At 47.3% G+C, this 21,283-nt stretch overlaps 1 protein-coding gene across 16 annotated transcripts in view; it reads left to right on the top strand.

Annotated features, from left to right (window-relative positions):
• The window catches only part of LOC119541888 (elongation of very long chain fatty acids protein 1-like), a 71,972-nt gene extending 54,805 nt beyond the window's left edge, over nucleotides 1-17,167 (top strand). The window contains exons 1-9 of one of the 16 annotated variants that reach the window (XR_005218374.1): nucleotides 3,680-4,122; nucleotides 4,603-4,669; nucleotides 5,109-5,288; nucleotides 6,217-6,477; nucleotides 7,185-7,265; nucleotides 7,886-8,007; nucleotides 8,093-8,149; nucleotides 9,069-9,183; nucleotides 9,655-11,078. Coding sequence is in view for 11 of the 16 variants with exons in the window: in XM_037846230.1 (XP_037702158.1) it covers nucleotides 6,442-6,477; nucleotides 7,185-7,265; nucleotides 8,093-8,149; nucleotides 9,069-9,183; nucleotides 9,655-9,956 (591 nt within the window). In the remaining 5 variants the exon portion in view is untranslated. Of the gene's footprint in view, nucleotides 1-3,679; nucleotides 4,670-4,849; nucleotides 5,289-6,216; nucleotides 6,478-7,184; nucleotides 7,266-7,885; nucleotides 8,150-9,068; nucleotides 9,184-9,463; nucleotides 9,598-9,654; nucleotides 11,079-16,319 lie in introns of those variants that run through there. The other 15 variants (XR_005218376.1, XR_005218375.1, XR_005218372.1 and 12 more) reach the window with 15 other exon arrangements.
• The last annotated feature ends 4,116 nt before the right edge of the window (nucleotides 17,168-21,283 follow it).

Below are 21,283 nucleotides of genomic sequence, written 5' to 3'. Positions count from 1 at the left end.
GTTGGTCAGAGCTGTGATGGGTAAATGTGCCTCTGCTTAAAGGGACTGGACGTCTGTGTCATTTGGGCTCGTGTGAGATCAGCAGATCCGAGTGCTCACCCCACTTTGCCAGGTGATAGGGTGCAGGCAGGTAAGAGGGTGCTCTGTACAGACCTGGCTTCACTCCTTGTACTGCTTGTGACTCTGGCAAGTCAGTTGCCCTCGGTAATGACAGGTGCTCAAAAAACGTTGGGTATGTATTTGTTTATTTGGCAGCCTCCTTTGTGTCTCTCTACAAAAGATTGGAGGAAACTTAACTACAACAATGATGAAACAAAAGGATAAACTAAATTATGTGAGACGAACATAATGTGATAAGAATCTCTTGCAGACAAAGGATAGGATCAGCATCTGAAAGTCTCTGCTGTGGCTGGGAGGTTACAGATTTGACCCTGAGTTTCCTCATGACCAAAGCAAAGAGAGAAACACAGCCAGATATGAGATCACAGAATGAGAACCATGCCAGCTTTTCAGGAAAGGCGCAGCTCTTCCTAATTCTGGTCATGAGAAATGTACCAACTGGGGTTTGATAAGAGGACCCGTGGAGGCCGAGGGGTTGCCCGTGAGAGCCTCCCTACAGAGGAGAAAGGAAAAGACCCACCGTGGCTGTTTCCAGGGCCATCCTCAGAGGAGGGGGAGGGACACTGGTCAGTACAGCCGAGACGAAATACAGTGGCCCCACTTACCCAGCTTGATCTGAGGGTAAAACGTTCACTCTCTTTAACAGTCACTCTCAACTTAAAACAAAATAGTGGTTCCTTTCTATTCCAAAAAACCCCTCCCCCAGAGAAAGGGAGAGAGGAGAAAGAGGAAAAGAGAGTGGGAGAGGGAGAGAGAGAGAGAGAGAGAGGGAGAACCTTCTTTGGTTCAAATGGGTTGGGGGGGCCTGACCATTTTCCCAGATACCACTGAGGCAGCTCTGCTCTGAATCCTAAGAGTCTGAAAACCCTTGATCTGATCTAGGTGAATGGGAAGAGGGAGGAAGGGAGAAAGGAAGGTTGGCTTTTGTTGCTACTTGCACAGGATTAATGTGAGAACCAATAGAACAACATATATTTTGAGTCTGATAAATTTGGGCTTCCTATTTTCGTTGGGCAAGACCATATTTTGATTCTTTCTGATATCAACAAAACAAACCATGAGACAGCGAGAGACTGCAGAGGTGGTTCACTGTGCTTGTTAAGTGTATGGGCTCTGGCACCAGACTGCCTGGGTTTGAATCCTGGCCCTGCTACTTCCTAGCTGTGCCATGTTGGATGAGTTACCTAACCTCTCTGTGTCTCAGTCTCTTCACCTGTAAAAGGGGCTGACAATAGTGCCTCCCCCATGGCGTTGTTGTCAGGATTGAATGTGTTTATACACCATGTTTACAACAGTACTTGGCACATGGTAATGAGTTAATACATGTTAACTCATTAACATACGTGTGTACCATTCCTTGCAATTCCAGGTTTTGCCCATAAAACTTCCAGCCATTTGCATCCTTTCTCACCTCAGGGCCCCAAAAAGGGCTTGGCTCACTCAGCAGTGGGGGCAGGTGCCGAGGGTCTCCCCGCAGAGAGGGTTCAAGGAGCCTGGAGGGCTAACTGGTTGAGTTAACAAGGGGAAACTGTTTGCCAGAGCTTCTACGACACAGACCACACACTGGTTGGCTTAACAGCAGGAAGGTATTGTCTCATGGTTTCAGAGGCTAGATGTCCAAAAGCAAGGCCTTGGCAAGGCCGTGCTTTCTCCCCGAGGTCTGTCACGTTCTGTTGCTGGCTCCCCGTGGTCCCTTGGGGTTCCTTAGCTTGTGCCTCTGCCTCGTCTCACGGGGCCCCTTCTCTCCTTGTCACTGCTCTTCCAGTTTCTGCTGACTTCTGGTCTCCTCCTGTGGCTTTCTCTGACTTCTGGTGTCTCTTACTGTGTCCGAATTTCCTCTTTATAAGGCCTCCAGTCTTCTGGATTTAGACCCACCCTGCTTGGGTTGGCCACACCTTAACCAAAATAACGTCTTCCAGATGTCCTATTTGCAAATGGGTTCATACCCACTAGAACTCAGATTAAGATTAAGAGCATGTTTTTTGTTGGGGTACATGATTCAGTCTGCCACAGAGGAGTGGGAATTTTATGTCTTTCCTTGTTTTACTTGGAGCAGAAGGAATCTATGGTGCCATCCCATCATGGTCTTATTTCACAGCTGCAGGGCTTCACTAGACAAGCTTTGCCCTAATTTACATGAGCTCTAAACCCAAAGGACGTTCAGTGGGGATTGGGGGCACGGCAGGGGCCCAGCAAGCTCCCCGCTGCAGATGTGTGGTTGATACTATGGTATGTCTTGCCTAAAACTCACACCCCCGTTCTTTGGATCCCACCTGTTTCCTGGGTATGAGGCAGCATGGTAGGGTCTCAGGTCCTCTGTAGAGGATTCTCCAAGGGTCCCCATAAGAACTATAAGGGGCTGTCTGCAGGGAAGGGTTGGTGTTATTAGACTCCAGGCATGAGCGGCCAGCAGAGTGATGACCAAAATCCTTAGCACCTGGGCGGGTGTTTGCATCTTTATATCTTCCTGATGTGTCACCTCTAGGGTTTCCCGATGTCCCCACCGGTCTGTTGCATGCAGCGGACCATTATTTCCTGCTGGGTTGACAATTTACTCTGGAAGACCAAATGCACAAACTAAACTCCGTGGCTCAGGTGGTCCCATCATGGGGATAAGGAAGGGAAGAGGATGGTGGCTGTGGCAGAGGAGGGTCTCAAGTTAAGAGAGGAAGATGGTTGGGCTTGACCAGGAGGAGAAGGAAGCAGAAGGTCCGAGAAGAGCCTGTGGTGTGGCTCCGCCAGGAGAAGTGAGGGGACCAGGTGGACGGACGCAGTAGAAGGACACCCTGAGCTGTGGATGGGGAAATCCAGCCAGATTTCAAGGGCAACCTTGAAATCCCAGCAGAACAACTTTGACCTGATTCCATCGGAAACCCTGTGTGACACACCTGGGAGACTGTGAGGACTTGTCTCCTAATTGGAACCTGCTGGGAACTTGCCCAGATAGAGTCAGGGGTGGGGGTACAGGGGGTGACTGGCCAGCCGCCTTTCTGAATAAATTCTCGTGGTGGGGATGGTCCGTTGCTTTTCTAGCATCTCCAGCCTTAATCTGGTTGGCCCGACACATGCTTTCTCACAAGCCTTCCTAAGACCACATTTGCCATATTGTCAGAACAGAAACTGAGACACAAGGATCCAACAGAGGCTGTTTCTAGGACCAACCTGGAATGACTGTGGAGGATGACTGAGACCAGGGCTGCCAGACCCCTCCATTCAGTGACCCAGCCTCTAAACTTGGTCTCTTTCCCACTGTCTTACAAACAGGAGAAAAGGATCTACCAGGAGAGGTCATTCGGGCACACTGCCATTTTAAACACCTCGTTAGCGCAGTTGATGGAGGTGGGGCCGCAGGAAGGCAGGCGCTCAGGGCCGGGATTTCCAGTGAACCCAGTACTCCCCTAGCCTACTGGCCAGAGGAGGGGCTAGAGGGAGTGTGAGAATTTAGCACCTCAAGAAAGTGATGCACTTAATCCCTAACCGAGTGGGAAAGAGGGAAGGGGGGAGGCCGAAGACCCAAGCATGGGAGGGGCGGGGGGGCGGGGTGCCCCAGCCTCAGGGAGCCAGGAGAGGAATGGGATGTCTGCTGCTCTGATAGGATCTCCTTCGAGAAGCTGAGAATGCAGAGGGAAGGTGGGGCCAGGGGGAGAGGGAGTGGCTTGTCCACCTTCCTGTGGAAATCATGCCCCTCCACAAAGCTACTGCTAACGCGGAGCACCCTCCCTCCTTCCACCTGGTGGCTGTGAGGATGGCGGGTCACCTGGCTGGACGGGACTGTAGCCTCGGCCCCCGGTTCTCAGTAACTGTGTGTGCGTGTGTGTGTGTGTGCAACATAGGGGGCTGGGGCTCAGCACATCTGTGCACGGAGTAGACGGCTTCTAGGAGGGTGGGGCTGCTGCTGTCACCCCCCTGCACCCTGGAGCCCAGAGGACACCAGCCTGCGACACCCTAGCAGCTGGGGCAGCTTCAGTCACTGACCAGAGGAGCCTAGGAGAAACTGCGAGAGTAAGTTTACGCTCTGGAGGGACCGGGCGAAGCTGCATGCGGTCAGAGGAAGGCAGGGCCGCTCGGGAGGAGTGGGCATCGCAGGGCAGGAGTTGAGAGGGTAGAGGGGTGGAAGACCTTTGTGCTGGGGAAATTGATCTTGCCTCTCTGCCCCCCACCCCCTGCCTGCTGCACAGTATCCCTTTCCCTTGGGCCCTGCAATCTGGGAGCCCAGTCAGAGGCTGGGAACTCTGGGGGGGCAAAAAAAGGCATAGGGATTGAAAAAGGTGCAGGGAAAGGAGACTGCCCTAGACTGCTTGTTGGGTGGCCATTCGGTGCAGGAGGAAGGGACAGCGGGGTGGCTCAAAGCCCTGGCACGTGGAGGAGAGGGGCCCAGCTCCCATGACCCTCCCCTCTGCTGGCCACGTTGGGAGGGAGGGAGAGAGTAAGGGGAGGGGGCTTCTGGTTTGGACAAGACAGGAACCCTGGATTAACTTACAGGTGTACGCCATGGCCAGCACCCTGGAAGAGCTCTGGAATAAACACACCTGGGCTTTAGCAAACGGAGGTAGGAGATGATGTCACCTAAAGGGGGCGTCTGCCTGTTTGTTCACCCTTCACGGCAGATGTTTACAAGAACAGGAGAGGGTGGCTGGCAAGGCCTGGGGAGGAGGCTGCGGAGGTGGGCTGGGTGGTGGGTGGGTGTGGCGGCTGGCTTGGCTGTCTCCCTTCCCCTTCGCTGTTCTAGACTCAACAACAGATTCCTGGTTCCTGGTAAACTCGCCACCGCCTGTTGCCCTCCTCATTGCCATCTAGCTCCTCCTGGTCCTCGCTTCGTGTCCCGACAGGAGCCTCTGAGGCCAGTGGCCAGCGAGAAGGGAATTCAGTATCCCTTTCACCTTAAAGAACCCATTCTGCCCTCTGTTTTCACCTGGGATCAGTTAAAGGATCATCACCTCTGCCCAGTTTTCCGAGCCCCACACCTGGCATTCCTTCCTTCGTGACAGGTGGAGCTGGGATCTGCAGCATCGCTGCTGGATTGGGCCCACTTGCCTTCCGGGGCCTCCTGGTCTAGGAGGGGAGACAGATGGAGGAAACAGGCAATGACTGTGCAGTGTGAGCAGGACCACAGAGAGGCTGCCCCTGGGACGCGCAGGAGCTGCAGAAACCCAACCTCGGGGCCGGGGGTGGGTATCGGAAAAATTTTTGCAGAGAAAGTGGCAATTAGATAGTCACTGATGTTTCAAAACCAGGTGAGAGGCACAGCTCTAAGCCTGTGATGGGGCAGGGGCATCTAGTCCCCAAGTTGACACCGTCTGGAGGTGTCTGATGCACGGAGGGGTGACATGACTTAGCCTGAGGCGAGGGGCAGAATTCAAACCCAGGCCCGGCTGCCTCTCCTGCCTTCTGGGAGGCATCAGGGGAAGAGAGGGGTGGGCTGGCCTGAAGAAGCAGGTCCCAACAGCTCTCCCCTTCACCCTCTCATCCCCCTTCACTATGGCTCATATTCAGTCCATCCTTCCCACTGCTGACGGAGTGATCAACCAAAGCACTGAATGACTTGTACCCTTGCCGGGTGTGGATCCCCTTGGGGCTCCCCGTCCAGCAGAGCCCAAGGCCAAGCTTTGATGGACCCACAGACCCTCCTTTCCAGCCTCACCTCTCTCTGCTCCCCCTTGGCAGCCATGCATGCCCCCCAACCGCTCCCTGACCCACACAGCCCCAGGCCATGCCACATAACTATTCGTCTGACAGAATTGCTCTTCTCCCCTAATCCCCTGAGAAATCTCTGCACATCCTCCAGACTGGGGTCCCTCATCACCTCTCCCAAAGCCCTCCCTGGCTTCTTGGAGACCAGGTCCTTTGTTTTCTACCCTAGGCTTTCACAGTTCTTGGTAGAGATCTCACTCTCAGTGACATCCTGTCAGTAGCTTGAAATCGGCCATGGTGGGAGTATTTACACCACCGAAATTGGCAAAGGCTACACGTCAGCCTCCCTCTCCCCACTTGCCAGCCGGTACACTGCTGACTGTTTCCTGATTTGCATATTTGTCTGACACCCCCTCTAAAGAATGAGTGCTTCAAAGGTGTTCTGTCTCACCCATCTTTTTAAAGACAGGCCCAGCCTCATGTCTGGCACCACGTGGGAGATAGAGACAACTTCTAAGACAGAGATGTGCCACTGAGCGGTGGAGACAAGTCCCTCTGCTGCCATCCTCATCCTCTGAGGACCTGCCGTGCCCTGCTGGCTTCCTGCTCAGGAGCCCTCAGGAGCTCCCTCTGCCCACCTGGCCAGGTTGCCAAGTCCTGCCGGGCAGGTGTTCTCATCTGTCTTGTTCTATGGAGGAACTCAGTGCTCCAAACAGTGCTTGGCAGGTAGAAGTGCCTAGTACCTTCCACACACCACTGCCAAATGAATGGATAAGTGATTAAATTAATGCTCTGTCACACAGCTGACCAGACCCTTTATGAGCTGATTCCACATTCTCTCTGCCTCTGTGGCTGCTTCTCCCCTGAAGGAGGCTTCCTTACAACCTCACGGAGCTCCCTGGTGGCTTAGGAACCTTCTGGCATGGGCTGCTTCTTCCTCCCCATTGGCTGCCCACGTCCTCCTCATTCTTCAGTCTTCCCCACGCCCTTCCCCATTTCTGGAACACTCCCTCTTCCCTACTGTGCATCTGGCACCCTTCTTAATGGTTTGGATTGTTTCCCACATCCTCAGCAAGGCTTTGAGCTCCTTGAGGGCAGGGCTGGTGCATGTACAACTTCGTGCCCTGCCCAACCCCTCAGCACCACACTTACGGTTTCCCACAGTAGGTGCCCAGTGGGGGTTTGTGGTCTATGAGGTTTGCTCCTATTAAGACATATTAAAGACCTCATGGTGTGCACAAGTCCCAGCCTCTGATCAAGCTGCCCCATAGGGTTTATTTTATCAGCAAACATTCGCCTAGTGTAAGGGGGTGGTGATGGTGGTGTCCAGAACAGAACCAGTGGTTATTCTTGGGTCCCACCCTGAGCCCCAGGTCTAACCCAGTGAGAGCAGCCTTCATGACTTGTTCCTTTCCTTTTTCCTTTCCTCCCAGTTCTCGGCCACCTCACTCCTGGCTAAGGACAGCTACTTCTGCCGGCCAGTGGACTACACCTGGAGGGAGCTTGGGATAAGGGTATGACCAGGAGTGGGAGTGTTAAGCCTGCAAAGAGAGGGTTGACAGGAAGCACATCACAACAGCAGAGCTTGATCGGGGTGGCATCCCCGGGGCTTCTAATGGGAGACGGTGCATGGATAGGTTAAGTATACCTGTTACAGCCAGACAGCTTTAGTGTGAATCTCAGCTCTGCCAGTTATTTGCTGTGTGACCGTGGGCAATTTACTTAACCTTTCTGGACCTCAGTTTTCTGAACTATAAAATGGGGCTAATGATACTTACTTTATAAAAGGAAACCACTGGAAGAAGATCAAATTGGATAATGTACAAAAGTATGTTGCTCTGGGCCTGCACACACTGAGACCTTGCTAAACGGTGGCTATTTCATTACTGTTAGCTGTTCTGTGTTTTAACTGGAGGCAGAATGAAAGGCTTCTTGGCAGCAAGGAGATCTAGCTGAGGTTGGGTGAATTATCAGGTAGCATGTGGCCTGGATGTTGAGGGCAGGGCTAAGGTCTTGAGATAAATTGTGGTCCTGGGACCAACAGCATCAACATCACTGGGAACTTGTTAGAAATGCAGAATCTCGGGCCCCACCCAGACCCCTGATTAAGAATCTGTTTTTCAACAATCTCCAGGTGACACCTGCACATTAGGTTGCAATGCCCCTGGCTGGGGTACATCTGGAGAGTCCTCCTGGGATCATCCCAGGGGCGTCTCATGCTCCTTCCTGTGCCAATAGGCATCTACCTGTAGACAGGTGAGGCTGAAGCCAGCCCTGCCTGGGGAAGTGGTGCCACCAGCAGGGCAGCAGTCTGACTGAACTTCCCCATTCTGCCCAGCAGATGGCGAGCGTGAGCTGCTGCTGCTGCTTCTCAAAGGCCATGGAATTGCTAGACATGGTAAGCGCCCTTGGGCTCTTGTCGGGAGTTATCTCTGTCAGCAGGGTCACCCTCAGCCCCTGTCGTATGTTTCCTGGGTTTGCCCAACCAGGTGGCTGAGCCTGAGGCTGATGTCAGAAGGAAACCTTGGTCCCCGTACCTGGTGGAGGAAGGAAGCTTGCGTGCTGACGTAACCTCTTGTGCCGCAGACTCACCTGCCCACCCCACCACTCCCTTCAGCCATGCACCTGCACCAGAATAGGCATTTATCCCCATTAGCAAACAGGTTCCTGGCTAGATTAAAATAGAAAGTTAAAACAATAAAAAAAAACCCTTGATATTATGTGGCAAGAGTTAACAGACTGCAAAAGCAGTCTTAAAGCATTTAAGAGGAGAAACCCTGCTCTTGACTCCAGAGAGCTTTGCAGGACTGAATGGAGTGATGACAGGGAGGGGTTTATGCTTTTCCATCCCTTGCCTGACTGGAGTCTGGACAGAGAGCATTTGTGACTCTGTTTTGAGGTTGTCTGGGTCCTGGGCTGAGGGCTCAATGCCTGATTTCTCTCCCTAGTCCCCTGGGAGGCAGGAGAGGATATTGGTAAGAGCCTGAAGCCACACTGTGTGCAGATCTCGGTGGGCCTTCCATTAGTTGTGTGACCTGGGGTATTTTACATACTCTCTCCAGGCCTCTGTTTCCCCATCTGTAAAATGGGATAATACCATTATGTGGTATTTATATGGGTTTATTTATATAAAGTACTTGGTACGCATTACGTTCTATGCAGGTGTCCCACTGTTGTTATTTCCCTTTAATTTTCATGTTTCTGTCAGTACAATAGGTAGGCTCACCCTGCCCAGCTCTAGAAAATAGTTGAGCTCCAGGAGAAGTATCTGGAGAAAGCAGTCTCCAGAGTTGACACCATTTCTTCTTCCTCTCCAGGTCTTCTTTATATTCTGGAAGAAGCCAGAGCAGATCACCTTCCTGCATATTTCCCACCATGGCACCAGGCTCTTCAGCTGGTGGGCTGGGGTCAAAGATGTGCCAGGTGGACAGGGTAAGTGACACAGCCCTGTCCCCAAACCCTTGCGGTCAGGTGTCCCCCGCTCAGGGGACATGCCTCCTCTGTAATAGCTCAGCCTGGCTCTAAGGTTCCCTTTCCCTGTGGCCATGGGACCAGCTGCTGCCTCCCATATGTCTCTGTTGTCCCCCAAAGAGCCCCCCAGTGACCCCTCCCTTGTCCGAGGAGGTGATTGTTAGGAGAGGCTCGTGGCCATCAGCCCAGTGAGTGTGGAGGGCATTATAAACACGCTCACTTAGCATCCTCTTGATTCCAGCCACCATCATGACCTCAGACAGCACATGCCTGACCTCTTCCATCCTAGGACCTTTCCAAAGATTTTCTCTGGAGGGTTTACAGAGGTGCTTTCTGCAGCCTGGAGGACTGAAAGGTGAATGAGAAAACCCAAACTGCAACCAGGCCTAACTGTACTTATTTTCCTTTTTGTCCCCCTACTCCACTCTGCAGCCTTCTTTACAGGGATGACTAATTCTTTGGACCATGTTGTCATGGATTGGCCAGTCTGGGCCCCACATGTAGCCCCACCTACAGTGGAAGTGTCATCTAACCATCCTACAAATGGTGAGAAGACTCCATTAGTTCCAGGGGCCAAGGCTGAGCCCTCAGTTCTGGCTCATCTGCACCAAGGCTTTGTATCTGATCCTGTGCAAGCCCTTCTCATCTCTGGGTCTTCCCCAGCTTCTCAAATTGCAAGAGTCTCAGGAGAAATCTCATCAGTTCCTAGAACCACCCCTAACTCACAGGCATGATGGGGGTCCTTGAGAAAGTCACTTCCAACTTCAGTTTCAGTTCCATCATATCCTACAAGTCTGTGAACACTGTTTATGCTGGCTGGGTGCCTGTTGGCCTTGCGGTTTGGGGAGTACCATTTCCAGATGGTGCTGACAACCCAAGGTGTCCCCCTTGGGGGCTCAGCATGGATTCATCATCAGCATTAATGTGACATGGCTGGAGCAGAGGCAAACGGGACCAGATCTGGGACAAGTGGCAAGAAGATTCTTAGGATCGTGGGGTTGGGAAAGAAAAGGAACGTTGCTTCACCAGGCTTCATCATCATTCCTTTTCCTGAGCTGGGGAGGCCCTCTCTCTGCTGGTAAACTGCATTTGCTCTAGTACTGCCTTGGACTGCCTTTCCAGCTCTTTCCTCCCTTGCTTTCTTTCACCAGTGTTAGTTTGTGGCCATTGCTGTCCACTGCTCCCACAATCTCTTCCCCGAGTACCCTTTCCTGATGGATTCACAGTGACCATGCTTCTGTAAACCCTTGGCCTCACTGCTTGTTTACTTAATTGCTGCCACCAGGCATACCTGAAGAGCAAGCGAGAGAAGCTGACCCAGGGAGTGGCCCCGAGGACTGAATCCAGTAGAGCTGTCCCCACAGAGTGTTGGACAGAAGACATCTTGGAGCACAGCCTCCCAGTTGCATTTCATCCTGCCAAGGAAGGAGGGGCTTTGCCTTCTTTCCAGAGTTCAAAAGTACAGCTTCCTGTGCTCACTTCCGTTAGAGCACTTCCCACCCAGGTCTGTAACAGTTTGTACATCTGCTTCCCCTACTAGACGTGCGCTCCTCACCGGAGGGAGTTTGGGCTCTTCTCAGGTTCTCCACAGCCGGCACAGTGCCTGGCACAGAGGAGGTGTGCAATAAATGTGTGTTGTTGAATAATTCGGATCTGTTTATTCTGTGACTGGCAAGCTTGGCCTCTGCGGAAGAACAGGGCTGAGAATACGGAAGAAGTTAAGGCTGGTTTGATAGCAGTCTTGCAGTGGGAAACACTGTGACTGAGGATATCCGAGAGTGAGTGTGAATCTGTTTGATTAATGATGTGGCTGTGTAAATAATCACTCCTTGCCTAAGTTTTTGTCAGTTCCTAATTCTGTGCTTGTGAAGGGGGCGCAAAGGAGGGGGTCCGTGGGGGCATGTTTTCAAATATATGTGCATGCTTCCGTTTGTGTTTCTCTCTGCTTGGGTGACTTGCTCATCTCTTCTGTAAATCTCTGAAAGAGCTGTACAGGCAAACAAAAGCTACTGATTGGGACCTATCAAGTGAAAACCAAATCTGGACTTTGCAAAGAGAGATTTTATTTGAAAGGATTATTGCAAGGGAGGAAGGGGACTCTTGCAATAAGGAGAAGGCTTTGACCCTAAGATCTGCAGGTGTTTTCAAGGATTAGGCAAAAAGGGTTTTTCTTTTCTAGGGAGGAGTAAACAAGACTAGAAAGAACTGGGTTTAGGGAAGTGGGGTGAAAGGGTGGCGTGATCAGATGGTAGATCAGCGAATGTTTTACAGTGAAGCAGCCTGTGCTCCAGGAGGGTCCCCTCAGGAGGGGCTGGATGCCGAGGGTGGGCTAAAGTTCCAGGGTCTGGGGAAAGGAGGGAAGCGTAACCAAAGTTTGGTTAATCAGCATTTTGTTCCAGTTGATCAGTGGGGACAGGCAGGTCAGCTAGTCATTTATGAGGTGAAGAATGGGAATTTGGAGGGTCTGCGTCTGGCCTTATAAAGGTAAACAGGGGTGTCCATGTGTCTGAAGCCATATGGGGAAGGGGTGATACTTTGCAGTGAGTCATTTCCTAGAACACAAAGAATGGGGGGTGGGGGTTTATCTTAACCTGAACCCAGGATCATGAGGCTCAATTAATAACTCTCAACTCAAATGAGAGATATGGAAACCCACTGAGAAAACTTTGAGTACATGTTTCCCTGAGGGCCACCAAAGAGGAATGGGGGCAAGGGGAAATGGGGTAACACTAATACAGCCATCCACTTAACAGAAGGGGAAACTGAGGACTAGCAAAGGGGAGCATATGCTCAAGATCACATAATTTGGCAGACACAAGCAGCTGCTGAGACATTTAAATCAGAGCTGGACAGGTCCCTGGAAAACAATTGCTGGGCTCTGTCTCTTTGCCTCTAGCTTGCTTATTTTTCTTTTTACTCTCTTCCCCTAGCCCCTCCCCCTTACATAAATAAATTCTTATTTTGAGATGTCTCAACAGTCACGAAAATTAAAGAACTGTTGAAGGTTCTGAAATGCTCTTTGGGGACTATTTGTCCATCAGGCACTCCAGTTAATTAACTCAAGGCCAGGCGGGGCTGCATCCTGTGGACGGAATGCGCAGAGAAAATTTCCTCAGTTATGCAGGATATGAACACATCTCACACATTTTCCATCTGCAGGTTGAGTGCCTTAGGAGGTGGGTGCCTATTTTAAGGCAAACTTTAAAAAGAAACACATACACACATAGGAGTAAGGTCTGTTCATTTGCTTAGCAGCCAGGATAAGGGAAAAATTAATCACTCCACAATTCAGAGCTAATATTTGTCCAGTCCTTTGGGGGCTGCCTCTTTGCTCCATTAAGCAGCACAAAGGAGACTGATGTCTCTGGTCACATCTGAATGAAATAAGACTTTGGCTGGGGAGAGCCTGGGTCTGAGGCGGTTTGGTAGAGGGGGGGTTGGGGAAAAGTTCTCAAGGGGCTGAAGGTCACCACTTCTTTTTTTATGAACCCATAATATGTTGAGATGACTCTACCCCTGATTGAAGAGTTACGTCTAAGTATTGTTTATCAGTATGGAAAGGTATGAATATTGTAAAACAGAAGATTATTTGTATTTGTCAAAACATAGCCAAATTTGTAACTATTATTGTAGAAAACCACCTTTATGAATGGTTCAAGATAATAAAGAAGGGAACTAGTTAGACTTTTTAAAACATACTAGGTCTGAGATATTGCCCAGAGAGTGTCCATTGGCCAAGCTAGGGGGTCCCCGAGTACTGGGCGGGAAGGCCCCCTGGAGGGAAGTGAGGGGTAGCTCATCCCCTCCCCTCCTCCCCTCTCCCCACAGCCTCGGGTGAGGGCCCAGCAGCTCATGTCGGGGTTCTCAGCTATCACCCTATATAGGTGAGCGCCTCTAATTGAGGGAATTAAAGCCTTAAGCAAATCACCCAAAACAGAGCAGCTTCTAGGACTTCTTCTACTTCAGATGCCTCTCCCCACCCCATACATACTCCTCTGTCCACTCAGCTGACCACACATCCCAAAGAGATGCCCCAGCCTGGCCAGGCACCGTGGAGCCAGGGTTCAGAAGGAAAGGTTGTTTGTCCCTTTCCACATCCTGGCTCTGTCTTTCTGGCAGTTTTCTGCATACATGGAGGAAACCCTGTATAAGGAAGCTAGCCTCTGCCTTTTGCCCTTGGTCCCTGGATAGTCTTAGGACAAAATGTCGGTTACAAAGGAAATGGAGAACTTCAATGGAGAATTTTTGAAATTCAAACTCTCACAGTCAGGATCTAGGATCTCAGTGTTACATGAGCTTCCAGTAGTCAGCAAGCCCCTGTGGTGCAAGGGTGGGGAGAGGGGTAAGAAGGTAGGGGAATCAAATACCAAAGAAATGAAAGACCAGGATTTCCAGGATCTTGCCTTCTAGTGGGGGGAAGGGAGGATGAGGACTCATGAGTAAAATAAGGGAGGATTTATTTAAAACAGACCATACAGAGTCATTATCAATTTAGGGAACTGGGTTGGACAGAACTCCCTGGGGACGCAGCCCCAGATTCTCAGAATTAAGACCTGAGATCAGAATCTGCCTTTGGAAGTGCCAGGAAGTGTGCACTTCATTTGGGTTGCTCACTGCATCTCTTAGTGCCTTTTTCATCTATAGAATTCAAGATTTAAGGTGCTTTTCAGTGCTAAAAATATACTCTGATGGAGCTCAAGTATGTGGTCATTAAAAACCCTTCTTTTAGGGTAAGGGACCTCGAATAGCTGGAAATTTCTTGAAAAAGAAGAATGAAGTCAGAGGTACCACAACTTCCTGACTTTAAAGCATATTATAAAGCCATAGTGGTCAAAACAGCATGGTATTGGCATAAAGATAGACATAGTGACCAATGGAATCAAATTGAGAGTTCAGAAATAGATCCTCAGATCTGTATTCAACTTATTTTTGACAAGTCTCCCAAACCCACTGAACTGGGACAAAACAGTCTCTTCAATAAACAGTGTTGGGAGAACTGTACATCCATAACCAAAAGAATGAAAGAGGACCCCTACCTCAAACCCTATACAAAAATTAACTCAAAATGGATCAAAGACCTAAATATATGAACAAGTACCATAAAACTCTTACAGAGAAAATGTAGGGAAACATCTCCAAGCTCTAGTGATAGGTGTTAGTTGGTTAGACTTTACATCCAAAGCACAAGCACTTAAATTAAAAATAGATAAATGGAACTCCTCAAAACTGAACTCTTCAGGGCTTCAAAGGACTTGGTCAACAGGGTGAAAAAGAAACTGAATGGGAGAAAATATTTGGAAACCACATTATCTGTCAAGGGTTTGAAATTCAGAATTTATAAAGAAATCCTACAACCCAACAATAAAAAGACAACCCAATTAAAAAATGGACAAAAGACACGAATAGACATTTTTCCAAAGAGGAAATACAGATGGCTAAAAATCACGTGAAGAAGATGCTCAGCTTTATGAGCTATTAGGGAAATGCAAATCAAAACTACAATAAGATACCATCTTAAATCTACTAGAAGGGCCGCTATTAAACAAACAGGAAACCGCAAGTGTTGGAGAGGATATGGAGAAATTGGGACACTTACTCACTGCTGGTGGGTATGTAAAATGGTAGCAGCCACTGTGGAGGATGGCTTGGCGGTTCCTCAGGAAGCTGAGTTGAAAGTTGCGGTACAACCCGGCAATACCGCTGCTTGGTATATACACAGAAGATATGAAAGCAGGGACGTGAACACACCTTTGCACACCAGTCTTCACAGCAGCATTATTCACAATTGCCAAAAGATGGAAACAACCAAGTGTCCATCAACAGATGAATGAATAAACAAAACGTGGTATATACATACGATGGAATATTATTCAGCAGTAAGAAGGGACGAAGTCCTGATGCATGTGACAACATGGATGAACCTTGAGAACATTATGTTAAGTGAAATGTCAGACACAAAAGAATAAATATTGTATGATCTCACTAATACGAACAAATTATAGTATGTAAACTCATAGACATAAAATGTGGAATGCAGGTTCCCAAGATAAAGAATGAGGCTAAAGAATGGGGAGCGGTTGTTTTAATACGTGCAGAATGTTTAACTAGGTTGAACTTAAATATTTGGAAATGAACAGAAGTCATGGAAGCATGTTATTGTGGGAATAATTAATAGTGCTGAATTGTTTGTGAATGTGCTGGAAAGGGGAAGTTTAGAGTCATATATGTCACCAGAAGAAAAGTTGGATGTTAAAACATGGGAATGTATAAAAAACAGTGAATATTGTGGTGGACAATGTTCATGTGTTCATGGTTATCTGTATAAATATAAAAAAGTTATTTCATGAACTAGAACAAATTCATGACACTATTACAAGGAATTAATAATAGAGGAGAATATAGGGGAAAATGTACCTATTGCAAACTATGAACTATAGCTAACAGTGATGTTTTAATACTCTTTCATCAACAGTAACAAATTTCTGCACAAATACTATGAGTCAATAATGGGGGGTGGATATAAGAGGTATGGGAGGATTTGAGTTTTCTTTTTTATTTTTATTTCTTTTCTGGAGTAGCGAAAATGTTCAAAAATTGATCATGGGGTTGTATGCACAACTGTGTGATGATACTGTGAGCCACTGATAATATACTTCAGGTGGTTTGTATGGTGTGTGTATATATATCAATGAAACTACAAAAAAAAGTTCTTTTAAAAGATATTTAATAATTTAGCAATGTAATAGTAAATAAAAATGTAGAAGAATTCCAGTTTTGGAAAGAATTATGTGTAAAGTGTAAACCTAAAAATGTTAACAATGGTCACCTCTAGATGGTGAGATTACAGATGTTTTTATTTTCTTCACATTTTACTGTTCTCTACAATGCCTTTTCTTTCTCTAATCAGAAAAAAGTAATCAATATTATAATGTAATTAATTCAGAACACCTGGGCTGTTCTTTTTTCCTGAGAATTATTAAAAGTGTTGCTTTGATTTTCTCCTCAAGTTTTCATTATTGATATGTCTATGAACTTGACCCCACTGTGACCTCTCATTCATTCATCAGCATGTAAATCTCTGCATCCCTTCCTCCTAGGCACTGAGCTCCGTGTGCGGGACCCCGGCATGAGCCAAGCTGATTCCAGTTGTAAGAACCAGGAAAATGCTTAAAAAATGCAAACATTTAGCCACCTCCACTACTCCAGGAAAAGTTAGCAAGAGAGCCAATCTTGCCCCAGAGTGGGCATGAAAAAAGGATGTTGAACAGACTTAGTGTCAGAATGAAAATGGGGCTGGTGACTATTTGGCCTAAATCTAGTCTGTGTTGGCTCCATTCCTTGGTTTGAACTGAGCTCCCGCAACAGCAGAAACATGGCACCCAAATGTTAGTCTCAACCCCGTTTTTAAAAACCAATGCAAATGTTATACGTTTTAAAAATGCATATCTAAGACTCACTGTTGCACAGATCATGGGCTCACTTTGGGTTAATAGGGAAGGTTTCCCAGAGTAAGAATCTAATGGGGAGACTTGAAAATAGACTTCAAGTCCATAACCACAGTTGTTTGCTAGTAGCGAATAGTAGTGATCTATCATGTTTCAAGTGACCTTAGATCTAAAAACGTTTCTATCTGAGAAGTGAAGAAAGTCCCTTCTGTTGGGGATTGAACCACATCCCCCACAAAAGACATGGACAAATCTGAATCTGTGTTTGCGGGACTATGACCCTTTTGTAAATAAGAACTTTTGAAGATATTACTAGTTAAGGTGTGGTCAAAAGAAATCAGGGAGGTCTTAATCCATATGACTGGAGGGTTATAAAGAGGGGAGATTCAGAAGAAGCCAGAGAGGAGAAAAATCATCACGTAACAGAGGACCTCCAGCACCAGAACGCTACCAACCTTGGAGAGAGTATGCTCTTATCGACATCTTGATTTTGGACTTCTAGCCTCAAAACTATGAAACAATAAACTCTTGTTGTTTTAAGCCAACCCTTGGTGTGGTATTCGTCATAGCAGCTCTGGCAAACTGACACCCTCCACAGATGGAAAGAGACTTGCCCAGAATCCATCTAGCGGCAGAGCTGGATTAGGACTCGGTTTCTTGTGTCTTCTAAGACTGGGCAAGGAAGTCCTAGGGCACTTCAGGCATACCTGATCCTGAATCCTAGCTTGTAGTTTATCCCACTGAGTAAAAACCTATATTGGGCTTCTGTTTGCCACCATCTGCCACCATCTACCACCGTTCCCCTGAGCCTTTTTCCTTCTCCCCCTCTTTTATTTAGAAGGTATTTCAGTAGTGATTAAATTTACCATTTAGCTGACTGATTGCAAAATATCAATATAGGGTCAGGATAAAAAGAGGGAGAAAGAATAAGATAGAAAAAAATAAGAACGAGCCTACTTTTTTTTTTTTTTTTTTTAGCTTCTCATCATTTCCTTTTATTGTCACATACAACCTCACTGGGAGACATTTTTAATCCCATTTTACTGATAAGAGCCCAACATTTTAAGAAGTCAGACAGTTTCAAGAGTTGCAAAAACAGGATGCAAATCTAGATCTGTGTGACCTTTGGAAAGCCCACTGGTATCTATTCTTGCCCACTGGTGCGCAATTCTTGAGGAGTTTAAAGAGTGCTTGTCCAAAAAGGGAAGCCTATTTTTAAAGGAAGAGGGAAAAATGCTACCTATCAGTCTTCAGAGTCTAGACTAGGAGCAGAAAAGGAAACACAGGTGGGCCGGAGTCCTCATTTCTTCAATGATCCCAAGGTCATAGAAGGTGTTTATGACTTCCTTCTCCACCACCCACTGAGAATTCATTGTGCCTTTAAACCACACCTCGCTTAGCAAGGATTCTTAGCCCAGTGTAGAAACTCATGTCCCACAGATTTCCTAAAAAATAATTGCTCTTACACTTTAATTAACACCTAAATATGTGTGAGTAGTACCTTACCAAGCAGCTATTGCCTTCCAGTACCCATTGCATCAAAATTGTGGCAGAAAGGAACATTTAGTTACAAAGAAAAAAAATTTATTTTTGCATATTCACATTTGCAAACTTGTGGTTTGTGAAAACATGAACTCACTGTAAGTGTTCATCTAGAGTTTCAAACAATTGTAGCAGCTTTGCAGTGTGTTCACTTTGGTTTTGTTGAGCTACCTTCCCCAAATTCCTTTCCCTGCATGTTTCCGGTTAGGGTTGGGAGTAAGAGACATTTTTGCATGAGATTTGGAGGATAGATGTGAAGTAGCATCCATGCTATTTTTTGTGCTCAGCAGGTTGGGCAGTTGCTATTGTAACTCCTGCACATTGTCACTTACCTGCTGGCGCACATCCTTGACATGGGCAGCAGGTGGGCCTGCAACTGCTCCATTTCCCCTGGATCCTTCTTCAGCTTCTCTGACTCCTGGGCCAGGAATGTGTTTAGCAACATATCAAAAGGCACAAGCTTCTCCTCCTGCAGAACTGGCATCATCAAGTTTGGGGATAATGAGAACTGATAGGATTTTTAGTCTCTCCTCATGGGTTCCGGCATAGATTTCAGCTTGTCTTTGTTCCTCACCATTTCACATCCATCTTCCCTTCCCAGCTGCCTGCCCTGGGACAGGGCAGATAGGAAGACAACAGCCTCACAAAGACTGTTTAACCTTGGGTAAGGGCAGGTCCCTGGGACTAATTCCTTAGTGCATAGACCTTTAGTGACTCTGCTTTTGTCTCCTTGTAATGTATCTGGCCCCACAAAGTAAGGGAAAACCTTGGAATGAAGATGGAGAGGCATGTCCATCAACAGATGACTGGATAAGCAAAATGTGGTATATATATATAACATAATATGATTCAGCCATAAAAAGGAATCAACTACTGATACTGCAACATGGATGAACCTTGAAGACATCCTGTTGAGTGAAATAAGCCAGACATAAATAGACAAATATTATATGATTCCACCTATGTGAAATATCTAGAATAAGCAAATTCATAGTAATAGAAAGTATATTAGAGGTTACCAGGGGCTGAGGAAGAGGGGAATGGGGAGTTATTGCTTAAGGGGTTCAGAGTTTCTATTTGATTTGATGATAAAGTTTTGGAAATAGTGGTGAAGGTTGCACAATATTGTGAATGTAATTAATGCCACCAGATTTTGCCATTAAAAATGGTTAAAATGGCAAAATTTATGTTATATATGTGTTACCACAACTAAAAAAAAAAATAAGAAAAACTAGAGGGAAGTCCTCCTATAAGCCGGTGTGATAATTGGGGTGTGTGGGGAGGAGACAGGGACTTCCAGAAGCCATCGCTGCTGGGTGACGGCTTCCTGGATGAACAAAGGGCAGCCTCCACTGGAGGGAGGTGTAAATGTCACCAGTGTCCGGGTTTGCTTTGGACCATGGACAACCTTGGGTGTCATTAGGAAGATCTAAAATCTGATTATTTTCCCTCATGGGGGCAGCTAGACAGGAGGACATAATAATTTAAGAATCAGAGAACTCAGATTCTTGGCTTTTAAGGTGCAAAGTCTCAATTCATATGTAAGGAAAGATTGGAAAATATACATGATCAGGCAGGGCTTTTTTCCATCGTCTCTTTCTGCCTTCAATAAAAGTATGGGAGGAGAGAAGAGCTAGAGATTATGCAACTGAGTTAGACATGAATGTGGGGACCCTGTGCCACGTCATTTAGTTTGGATATCTGAGACTGGACAGTCCTTGGTGAAGTCCAGGGAGATGACGACTCTTTTAGAGACGTTTCCTGTGCCGGGACATTGCAGCAGCCACAGGTCAAACGGTATGGACTACTCGAGCTGGGGGGTGGGGGTGGGGGGCTGGAGATGCCATGGATCTTTGAACCAAGAGCACAGGTGGAACCCCCACCTTTGACCTTGGCCCAGGAGGTAGGGTTGTCAGATACAATACAGGGTGCCTAGTTAAATTTGAATTTCTGATGAATCACAAATAATTTTTTAGCATAAGTATGTCCTAAATATTTGCTGTTTATCAGAAATAAAGTTTAACTGGGCGCACTGTATTTTTCTTTACTAAATCTGACAACCCTATAAGGAAGGCAACTAAAAGTTCACATGCCCCACCCACAAGTGGCAACAAAAGAGAAAGAGCAAGAGTGTGTGCCGATGGGATGACAGAAGAGGAAAGAACATCACAGATGGCATGGATAAATCCTCGCGGGGATTAGATGAGGATGTAGCTCAATGGATTTCTAGGGTGGAGGAGATATGTCCAAGGACAGGAAGTGAAATGTTTATTCTGGTTGCAGGAGTTTAAGACCAAGAAATCTCTAGCTCTAGAAGCGGACGCCTGCTTCTCTCACCAAGGCTGCTACTGCAGTTGTGTAAACACCACTCCCCCGCCTCTCCAAGCTTAACATCAACCCCAGGAGGAAGGGAAGGGCATGGGAGAAATACCTGAATGTCACTGAGTGACCAATCTGAAATGCCACCAGGACTTCAGGGGGAGCTTGTCGGCACAGCTGAATTTGACTGGTTTACCCAGAAATGAGTAGATTTATTTTTTTTCCATCCATCTGTATGGAGCCTTGATATTAAGAAGTATATTCAGTCATCAGAAAATTTTCAGAAATTAACATCTTTGCACAGATGGGGTCATTGTCTTGTGAGGCTTTCAAAGAGCTATACCTACCACATATTTGCAGGCCATTCCATTTGATCTGTGGCCCTGCAATGTGCCAGCACAGGAAACATCTCTAAAAGAGTCGTCATGTCCCTGGACTTCACCAACGTTTCAGCTACAGAGAGACTTGACACCTCTTGTAAAACAAAAATCTCCCTCCCTGCATTCTCACTCTCTTTGGTCTGTATTATGGAAACAATAGTGTTATTTTTCATTTTCCAAATATCAAGTTACATCGATATGTTGAATAGGCTTTTCAACCTCCATATTTACCCCTCACCCCTTTGACGTGGCCGTGCTTCCCTGGAAGTCCTGCCCTCACTTAGCATCACTGACCCACAGGCTACTTTGTTTTCCTGATTTTTCCTATGCAGCAGATTGATGATGATGATGACAATTGATCCAGATTGATGGCCG

This window comes from Choloepus didactylus, chromosome 8, assembly GCF_015220235.1.
Source record: "Choloepus didactylus isolate mChoDid1 chromosome 8, mChoDid1.pri, whole genome shotgun sequence".
NCBI classification, from domain to species: Eukaryota; Metazoa; Chordata; class Mammalia; order Pilosa; family Megalonychidae; genus Choloepus; species Choloepus didactylus.
Note: the sequence above shows the minus strand (reverse complement) of the source record. Positions and strands in the feature narration are given on the sequence as shown.